Raw genomic sequence first — 9,784 nt, 5'->3', positions numbered from 1 at the left:
GGGGCTGGGGGAGGGCTTTAGCCTGCAGCGTGGGGGGTGCCAACAGTGCTGGGGAGGGGATTGAGCCACGTCTGTGCCACCACACCAAAACTGGGTGCTGCAGCCGGGGGGAAGCAGCGTGAGCAAGTCTGGCTGGCAGCTCTGAGTCCCCGAGGAAATAAAACAGCGTTTGAAGGCTGGCTGGTTTCCAAAGGAGAGCAGCACTGGGCTCTGCAGAGGGGCTTTGCTGGGGGAGGAAGAGGGCTGGGAGCTGCGTGTGCCCCCTCCCTCGTAGCCGGAAGGCTCTGGGGCACAGCCGCGTGCAGACAACTGCGTCGAATTGGATGTGATTTACGTTTGCAGGCACCACGAGGCGCAGGCCGTGGGGTGGTCAGGAGGGGCGAGGAGGGAGGGAAGAGGACAGGAGAATGTTCTTTATGGATCCTTGGCTTCTGCAAAGCAGGAAAGATGCCTTTTCAGCTGAGTTTGTTCTTAGGGCAACGAGTGCTGAAGGATTCCCATCTCCGAAGCTGGGGAGGGAAGGGGGGGGTCAGAAAGCCCCAATTTCAGTCGCCCAGGAGCGGCAGAGCCTGGATGTGCCAACCCTGATGCCGGGTCCCTGCGTGGCAGTGCCCAAGGCAGGAGGTGCTGTGTAAGCTGGTGGAACGGGGATGCTGGTGGGGGCTGGTGAGAAGAGGAAGGTGGCGATCTGGCTGCTCTTGGCCGAGCCCTCTCTCAGCACTCCTGCTGGCGACGGCATCCTGGGCACGGCTGCTGCGGCCGAGGAGGAGCTCACACCCCGAGCCCTCCGGCTGGAAGAGGCCATCCTGCTGGCCAGGAAGCTTCGTCGGGACGGCAGCATGTCGCCGGGGACACGGCGAAGCGGGGCCGGCCTCACTGCAGGGCTGGGGTAAGGCAGGGAAGATGCAGTCAAAACAACCGGAGCGGGAGCAGCCTCCCTCCGGGGGATCTGCACCGGGCAAGCAGCGCTGTGGAGGAAGGACCACGGCCACGTCTGGATGGGCAGGAGGGAAGTGGCCACGGGCGAAGGCTCCATTTCTGCCACGTAGTTGTTAAGGTGGGAGAGGAGTCGCAGCCGGATGGGGTCAGCGGCGTTCTGGCCCTCCAGGACCCCCAGGTACCTGACGACCTCCGTGAGGCATTCGCGGAAACCGATGCTCCTGTAGTCCACCGCCAGGGCTCGAGCGTCTAAGAAGCCTGTAAGGAGAGGCCGAGGGGTGAGAGTAAGGCCCTGCAGAGCTGAGGAATGTGCTTGGGTTTCACTACCCTCTCTACTGCACTGTGTATGTCACTTGAGGCACTTTGCTGCCGTGTGATACTCCTGCAGCACACAGCCAAGTGGGTGTCCGAAAGGACTGGATGGACATTTGTGTGCCTGAGAGCAGCATCTGTGGTTATCTCAGCAGGATAAAGCTGTCAGGGTCATGAAGCCTCTTACTCCAGCATGTGAGATGAGTAAGAGGCTTCATGAACTGTGCTCAAGAAGACAGACTTCCCCCCACCCCCCACTTTGGATTCTATCAGTTCTTGCTGCTGGAGACATGACTGTGGGCGATGGGGGCTGGGTCTCTGTGTGCAAATGGGGACTCGCCCAGCACCCATCCTGCAGAAGGGCAGGACACTGTTTCTCCCCTACACAGCTTAGCACAGGAGGTTCCACCTCAGCATGAGGAGAATCTCTTCATTGTGAGGGTCACAGAGCACTGGAACAGGCTGGAGTCTCCTTCCCTGGAGACCTTCAAGACCCATCTGGATATATTCCTGTGCAACCTGTGCTGGATTCTATGGTCCTGCTCTGGCAGGGGGGTTGGACTCGATCTCCAGAGGTCCCTTCCAACCCCTAACATCCTGTGATCTTCCTCTGCCTGGCTCCCAATCTCTATACCTCATTTAAACAGGAGAAGGAGACAAGGCAGCATCAGAACCACAACCACTCAGCCAAGAAAGCTCTATTAGCACCATCTTCCTCTGCCTGGCTCCCAATCTCTATACCTCATTTAAACAGGAGAAGGACACAGGGCAGCATCAGAACCACAAGCACTCAGCCAAGAAAGCTGGGAGCCACAGAAATCAACCAGATAAAATGCATCCAAGGGCTGGGGTTTAGGCTTCTGCTCCCTGCTTGCAGCTTCATGAGACGATAAGCAATAAAGCAGAGAATGTCACAGCACAGCGACGAGCTGGACCACTTTGCCTGACAGGGTCTCTCACGACAATGCAGCCCTTTGTTGCAGTGCAGTCAAACTGAATATCTAAACAAATGTTCCAGACCAAGTTACAGCTCTGAACCGAAGCCTGGGTGCCAGCAATGTCCCCAGTAAGCCAAAAAATGTGTGGTGAGCAAGCCAGAGGCTTCTTTACTGGAGCTGTGATCTCCATCCTGTTAACTGGAACAGGACAGAGGGTCTGTGCTGAGGTCTCAGTACAAATAAGACCTTTGTTGAATTTTGCACAGGGCTCCCTCTCTCTTCTTATAACAACCAAGAGACACAGAGACAGGGAACAGAAAGGGAAAAAAGCCTTGTTGTTTATTTGCAGAGTCCCCATGCAGAACTCAGCCTCTGCAGGAAATGTATCCCAGGGAGGAGGTAAAGAGTTTAATATCCTTGCTCTGGAAGCAGGCTCCACTTCTGAGCAGCACTAAGCATGGCTCTGGCTGAGCAGCTTCTAGCAGGGTGTGTGACAATGGCAGTGGTGCCATCCCCATGGGTCTGGGGAACTGGCTGTCCCACATCTCCCCCCCCCACCTCCATCTGCCAAATGGACCCACAGGAGAAACAGCAGGCAGGAAACATCCATCTGCCCTCTGTCAAAAAAATCCTCCCAGGCAGCATTTGTTCTGGTGGGGCTGGTGTCAGCATCAAGATGCTGCATGCTGCTGAGGCTGATGGAGGATTCTCTCCCCAGGTTTTCACCCCTACCTCATCCATACGCTTACAAGAGTTGGTTCTTACCTGTCCCTCCAGTGGCATGAAGCATTTTTAGGTGGTCTACTGTCATCTGTAGGATTTCTGCCTTCTCCAGCTTGGAAGATCCCTGTGTGTTTGGAGCAGGGGAAAAAACCCAAACATTTTATGGTCTAGGTGTTTATGACTCTCAGAAGCTGGGTTTTGCCCCGTGACCTCCTCCCCAAGACATCCTGAAGCCCAGGAGCACTCAGATTGGAGCAGGGCATCCATCCAAGCTCTGGTTTATTATGTTTTTTCCACATTGAGAGTCCTAAAAGGAGATGCATCCCAGATGCAAAACGCATTCCTGTGCTTCTCCCTAGCTGCAAAACACTTTCTGGATTGAATTCCCCCTCCCCGGGGGCTCCTGGGTATTTGTTACTCTCAATTTCCCACCCTGTTTCACCACCTACTTACTCCCTGAAGTGATGATGATAAGACAGACACCACATGGCTCCAGAGCTGCCCATTCTGAGGGCTGCAGCCCTCAGGGTGGGTGGCAGCAGGGTCACACTCACCTGCTTCTCGAAGGCAGTGGGCACCAGGCGCCGCAGCTCCGAGAGGCTGCTGTTGATGCGGTCCCGGCGCCGCTTCTCGATGATCTGCAGGAGATTCCCAAGTGGAGAGAAGACACCAGGACAAGGGGGTAAGAGGTACAAACCAGAACATCAGAAGCTCTATCTAAACACCAAGAGGCACTTCTTTAATGTAAGGGTGATGGAGCACCGGAGCAGGCTGCCCAGAGAGGTGGTGGAGTTTCCGTCTCTGGAGACACTCAAAACCTGCCTGGATGTGTTCCTGTGTGACCTTCTCTAAGCGACCCTGCCTCGGCAAGGGGCTTGGACTGGATGATCTCCAGAGGTCCTTTCCAACCTCTACTATTCTGTGATCCTTTGATACAGGCAGAGCTCATGGCTCTAAAGCCCTCAGTAACAGCCATGGCAGGCTGAGAGAGGTGCTTTGAACAGGGACATGAAAGTAAATGTTTTGGGGTCAAAGGCTGGGCACAGAACTGGATCCAGCTCTGGAATTCTCAGCACAGGGAAAACACAGACCTGTTGAAACAGAGGGACCTGCAAAAATGATCCAGGGGCTGGAAGCCCTCTGCTGTGAGGCCAGGCTGAGAGAGTTGGGGTTGTTCAGCCTGTAGAAAAGAAGGCTCCAGGGAAGCCTTCTGGTGGCCTTTCAGCGCTTCCAGGGCTGATCAGAAAGCTGGGGACAGACTTTCGACAGGGTCTGTTGTGCCAGGACAAGGGGCCCTTGCAAATCACACTCACCCCTCTCCTCTTCTTCCTGGCTTGTATCTGAGATGTCGTAGTGGGAGACACAGACCTGGAAACATGGCTGGAAAGGAAGAAGGAGGAATCATTCCTTGCCCTAAGTGCAGGGAAACCTCTGTTGCACATCTGCTTTACACACGTTTGCCATCTGCAGTCCCCCCCCACACTGAATAATGTCTTCTGTGGTTCCCATCTCGTTTTTACCCACAACACAGAGCTCAGGAATTGGGGATGGGGAGCCAAGCAGAGACTGGAATCCCACTCTCTCCTCTCTGAGAGCCTCCCACCAGCCCAGGACAGATTTTTGCACCACACTGCCCATCTGCCACCAAGCACATGTCTCCTTCAGCCTCCCCATGCTGACATCTCCACAGGGCTGGAAAAGCAGCCCTCCAAGCTCTGGAACTGTGGCCTCTTTTTTAACTCCATGGGTGAACCTCCTGGCTCTCGTGTCTGAGCCTGCCCTGTCTGCAGGGCTTTGCATCTGGGAGCTGTGATAGCAGCAGCACGAATCTGAGCTCCCACCCAGGGCGGCAGCAAAGGGCTGGTGGCTGCTCAGGGTGAGGCTAACGGCAGCACTGATGTGGTTTCTGAGGGCTTCCTGCAGAGTCACTTCACAAACCACAGTTTGTGGGGTGATCCCTGATATTCCAAACATATGGACACCCCTGAAGCTGACAGAGAAGGGCCAGGAACGGGACAGAGGGAGCATGCAACAGGAGGTGAGGGAGCAGGGACCCTGCCTGCTGGCCCATGACCCTGGGAGCCAGTTCTGCTCAAAAAGAGGAGGGACACAAGCTAAGGAGAAGGGCCTCACAAATCAGCCTGTGCCTGGTGGGCATGGGTGAGGCTAAAGACACCAAAGGTCAACACCAGACGTGCACAAGGATTGAACTTTGCCTCTTTAGGTCCCCATGGAGGTGAAGTCTCCATAACGATGGATAACCAGGCGTGGGAAACTCCTCGGAGCAAACCCCTTTGCTTGAGGGGGAGGCCAGCTGGGCCACCTTCCACCTCCCCCAAGCAGGGTCTCACTCTCTGGAAGCAGGACTGGCTCAGGGCTGTTTCTGTGCCTTACAAAATTCGGGGCAGTGTGAACACCCAGGGGCAGGCTGAACACCCAGGCAAGCCAGCAGCCAGCACCGAGCTCCAGAGGGACCCTGAGACTGGCCAGGACACACAAGTCTGGAAAGGGCAGTTTGAGGTCAACCCTTCACATCAAAATGGTTTTCAGTTTGACCAAACATTTCAGTAGCATTGAAGTTGCCTGTGCAGAGACAGTGCTGTCTGCACAGCCTGCCAAAGCCTAGACCAAGCTCAAGCCCATTACAAATACATTTCGGTAGGTCCAGGTGAGGTGCTTTCAGAAGTGGTTTCACACCATCAGACTCAATAACACCTTCCCCCCCTGACTGTTCTGCTCATCTCCATGCACCATTCACCCAAGGTGAATGCCTGCTGGGAGGGCTCTCTCTGGGCAGAGGTGGCCTTGCAAGCAGGACCGTGCCACGCTGGTACACCGTGAGAGCAGATGGGATGGGCACAGATGATGGGCAAACAGGGGGTCAGAAGAGCAGGGGGGAGGCACGGGGCTCGCCTGGCAGGGCAGGAATGTGCAGCATGCACTGAAGGAGTGGAGAAGAGTAGATTTTGAAAGCCTCTCTGCAGAGCTGTCTGAACGTGTTGCTCTTTGTAGATCCAGATGTGGATCTAACGACCTCGCTCGCTGCGAGCCGTGCTTGAAAGAGACGTTGGACAGATTCAAACCACATAAAAGCCCCTGGAACTATGTTCTCTGGTGGTTAAAATTTCTGCACTGCTCTTTGCTCCAGTTTCTAATTGACAGCCAGAACTTTGGCTGTTGATTCAAAACAAAAAGCAAACAAAGAAAAAAAAGAGAAGGCAAACAAACAAACAAACAAAAAGAAGACCCAAACCAACCCCCAAATCCAAAGCCCAGGCAGTGTCTTGGGGCTGCTGCACTGACCCCAGGCTCTAAGCTCACACTGCAGGCTCTGAACCAAGCCTCACACCCGCAGTGACTCAGCCCTGCTCCACAAGGGAACTGGTTTGCCCAAACCACTCAGCTGGGTACTGGGCTGGGAGCCCTGGCCAGACAGCCTGGCTGCCACCCCTGCCCTAAGGACTCCACCTTGCTCCCCACCTGGAAGTGCTTTGTTTTGCCCCAGCCACCAGCATCCCATGCAGGACCACGTTAGACTTGTCAGGGTGGAAACTGCTCCCTGAGTTTGCCTGACGTGAGCAACAGTATTCATGTGTATAAACAGCAGCAGGTATCAGCTGGTTCTATCACTGGCTTGAGAAGACAAACTCATTAGTGGTGAGGAACTCATTAGGGAGACCAAAACTGCATCCTTACTCTGCAGTGAGATAAAACATTATGACCATTGCCCTCTACAACTACCTGAAAGGAAGAGGAGTAATGTGGGAGTCAATCTCTTCTCCCTAGTAACAAGTGATAGGAGTGGAAACAGCCTCCAGTTGCAGCAAGGGAGGTTTAGGTGGGAGATCAGAAGAAATTTCTTCACTGAAAGAGTTTTCAAACTCTGGAACAAACTGCCCAGGGAGGTGGTTGAATCCCATCCCAAGAGGTGTTTAAAAGAGGCATGGATGTGGTGCTGAGGGAAATGGTTTAGCACCAGGCTTGGTGCAGTTAGAGAATGGTTGGACTTGATGATCTTAGAGGTCTTTTCCAAGCCAAACTATGAGCCTCTGAGTCACCCACCAGGATACTCGAGGCTCAGTGTGCTGCACTGATGCAGAGAGGTAGGCTGCACTTTGGGTACAGCAGGAAGGGGAGTTAGATATTGATGCACTTGGAAACTGCAAAAGGGGTGAGTGAATTGTGCAGGGCATTGTGTCAGACCTGCCTGGCTCTGCTGGGACCATATCAGTGAGCAGCAGACTGATGACTTTAACCCCATGAGAAGCTGAGCTTGGCACTGGGCAGGGCGGCTTCCCCGCTCAGGACACCGAGCAGTGAAGAGGGAACTAATTCATCTGATGCCTTGCTGGACATGGAGGGAGGAGGGCAGCTGGCTACTGAAACAACAGTTCAAAAGCAGCTGACTTTTGGGTGAGAACAACTGACAGAGCCCTTCCTTCATCCCCAGTGCCCTCTGCATGCTCGGAGCCTGGGCATGCCCAGGAACGGCTGACACAGCACGGGAGCTGGGCATGGGAACTGGAGATGCTCCTTGCCAGCACAACCACAGCTCAGGACAGCACAACAAAGCCCGAGGAACCACGCAGAGGTCCCGTCCTCACTATTCCCTCACTCTTCCACCCAGCAGCAAAGCCCCAGGGCTGAAACTGCAGCTCAGCAGTGAGGGAATGGAGCCTGAGGTCTGTGATCTCCAAGTGCACACTCAGAGCTGGACACCCTTGGCTTGGCCAGGCTGCACCAGCTCCCTCCTTAATAAAGATCCAAGCCCCAGCTGGGACATTACAGATTCCTCAGCACAGCAGAAGCGTTTCTCATGCAAAACCTCCTCAAAACACTCCCTGGGAGCCCTTGGATCACTGGGGCTGCAGCAGCACCCAGGTGCCTCTGCTCTGTGGCAGACACACATGGGCAGGGTGATGCTGGGTTGATGGTTGGACTCGATCTTAGAGGTCTTTCCCAACCTGAGTGGTTCTGTGATTCTCTGACTGCCCCATCCCAGGGTGCAGGGACCTGCAAGCAGCACGGCTGCAGCTGAGGAAGAGGAGAGCAGTCTTTCTCCCTACCCCGGGCAGCAGAAGCTCAATTACTGGGGCTTTAACGAGGCAGTTTCTCGGATGCAATCAACTCGAAGCAGCTGTGCCAGTGGTGTCACGGCTCTGGGTTCCTCGCTGGGTCAACCCCGACACCAGCATCAGCTCACCACTTGCCCACTGCAGTGACACACTTGTGCCCGTCCTTGCCCAGGGCAGGACCAGCCCAGCCCAAAGGGGTTAAGCGAGGTGCCAGGCGGTTCCCCGTGCCTCCCCGGCTGAGCCCGGTGCTTCCCCGTGCCCTGCCCCGGGAAACACCAAACTCAACTGCCCCGAGAAGCCCGCGGGGAGCTGCTGGTGCTCCGTACCTGGTGCTGGGGACCCCGCTCCAGCCTGGAGACCCCAAAGCGAACCTCGCACCCGGGACAGCCTCACCTGTACTCCTCCTCCCGCCCCACATCGATGGTGCCGTCCGACTCCGTGTCCGACGAGCTCTCCTCGCACAACCGCTTCATCCTCGCAGGCGGCACCGGACGGGGAGCTTCGGGATGGGGGGAATCGGTGGGAAGAAGCCGGTGGGCTCGAGAAGGCTGCCCCACGCGTGGCCACCACCGTCTAGTCCCCGCTGTCGTCCTGTCCCGTTCCCAGGCGGGCTGCTCGGAGGAGCTGCTCCCGGTGCCTGCCTCTCCCGGCTCCTCCCCTGCCCGCACTCTGCCTTTCACACCCCCGGCTTCTCCCTCGCTCCCCTCCCAGCACGTCCCCAGCCTTCCCGGTTAATGGGTTAATGAGACATCTCCCGGGAGTGACGGATTACGCGGCCGCGCCGGCGCTCCCAGGTTCCCAGGGCCCCCCCCCCTCCCCTCTCCCCTCTCTTCAACCCTCCCCAAACCTCCTCCTCCTCCTCCCGCTCGCTGGTCGAAATCCCAAGTCTTCCTGTAAAAGGAACAGTCTGTGTGAACAGTCTCATGTCCCCCCCACCTCCCCTCCCCTTTCTGCCCACGGCCCCCCTTCCACCCGCTGCACATTGGCCTCAGCCCCAGTTTAAAGGGACCAGTGACCTCACTGGCAACAGAAAACCGTGGGAAAGAGATGGGACTGATAAAGCCTTGAGTTGTTTCAGGGAAAAATCAACATCCAGCCCCACACGCACACACATGTCTGCCCGGCTCTGCGCCGCGCAGCCACTTTGGGCGACCTCCTGGGTCAGCTGGAAACCAGCTTCTTGCTCTTGGGGAAGATGCCCTCGCCTGGGATCGATCAGCGACCACGGCTGGTGGCCAGGGTGGCAGCGGTGGCACCGCGCTTGGAGCCGTCGGGATGGTTTTGGCATCCCAGCACCGTGCCGCGGTGGGTCCCGCCGGGAGCTCGGCCCCCTGCTATGCTCCCACAGCCCTGGAGTGTCATCAAGTGCCAGCTCATGGCACTGCCAGGGCATTGGAGAGCCACCCAGTAAAACAAACCACCCAAAGCCCAGCTTTAGGGGGGCTGGACACTAGGATGAAATGATCTTTTCTTGTCTCATTCCTTAATGCTGGAAACTTTGACCCTCAAGCGCTGGCATCTAGGGAACATCTCTCTTCCCCTGGGCTTGCAGGATGGAGGTAGGAGCTAAAACACCCCAAGGCAGCAAAAACCTGTGCGTGGAGGGGTCAAGAGCAGGAGAGAGAAAGAGGGAGAGGGGAGGAGTGAGGGAGGGAGCTGAGGTGGAGGCTCGCAGGACAAAAATAAACGCCTTTTATTTTGAACAGAATAATCAGCGCTGAGATCTGGCAACACGTGGGTTTCCCAAAGCCTGCTGCGAAGGGCTGTGGCAGTGATAACAGCCCCTGGCTGCTGGGG

The 9,784-nt window shown here is 56.2% G+C and overlaps 1 protein-coding gene across 1 annotated transcript; it reads right to left on the bottom strand.

Moving 5' to 3' along the window:
- Positions 1 to 480: 480 nt before the first annotated feature.
- Positions 481 to 8,783, bottom strand: HEYL (hes related family bHLH transcription factor with YRPW motif like). Its single transcript, XM_009908430.2, has 5 exons — positions 8,381 to 8,783; positions 4,226 to 4,292; positions 3,467 to 3,550; positions 2,955 to 3,036; positions 481 to 1,197 (listed from the first exon to the last, which is right to left on the bottom strand). Exons 1-5 carry the CDS (start codon positions 8,458 to 8,460, stop codon positions 530 to 532), a joined length of 981 nt encoding a protein of 326 aa, XP_009906732.1. The 5' UTR covers positions 8,461 to 8,783; the 3' UTR covers positions 481 to 529.
- Positions 8,784 to 9,784: the final 1,001 nt, after the last annotated feature.

This window comes from Dryobates pubescens, chromosome 20 (genome assembly GCF_014839835.1).
Source record: "Dryobates pubescens isolate bDryPub1 chromosome 20, bDryPub1.pri, whole genome shotgun sequence".
Taxonomy (NCBI): domain Eukaryota; kingdom Metazoa; phylum Chordata; class Aves; order Piciformes; family Picidae; genus Dryobates; species Dryobates pubescens.
This window is presented reverse-complemented; position numbering and strand designations above follow the sequence as displayed.

Coding starts and splice junctions, on each gene's coding strand:
- HEYL (XM_009908430.2), bottom strand. CDS start 8,460: ATGAAGCGGTTGTGCGAGGAGAGCTCGTCGGACACGGAGTCGGACGGC. Junction 4,293..8,380: donor GGGCGGGAGGAGGAGTACAG/GTGAGGCTGTCC, acceptor CTTCCTTTCCAG/CCATGTTTCCAGGTCTGTGT. Junction 3,037..3,466: donor CCACTGCCTTCGAGAAGCAG/GTGAGTGTGACC, acceptor CCAAACACACAG/GGATCTTCCAAGCTGGAGAA.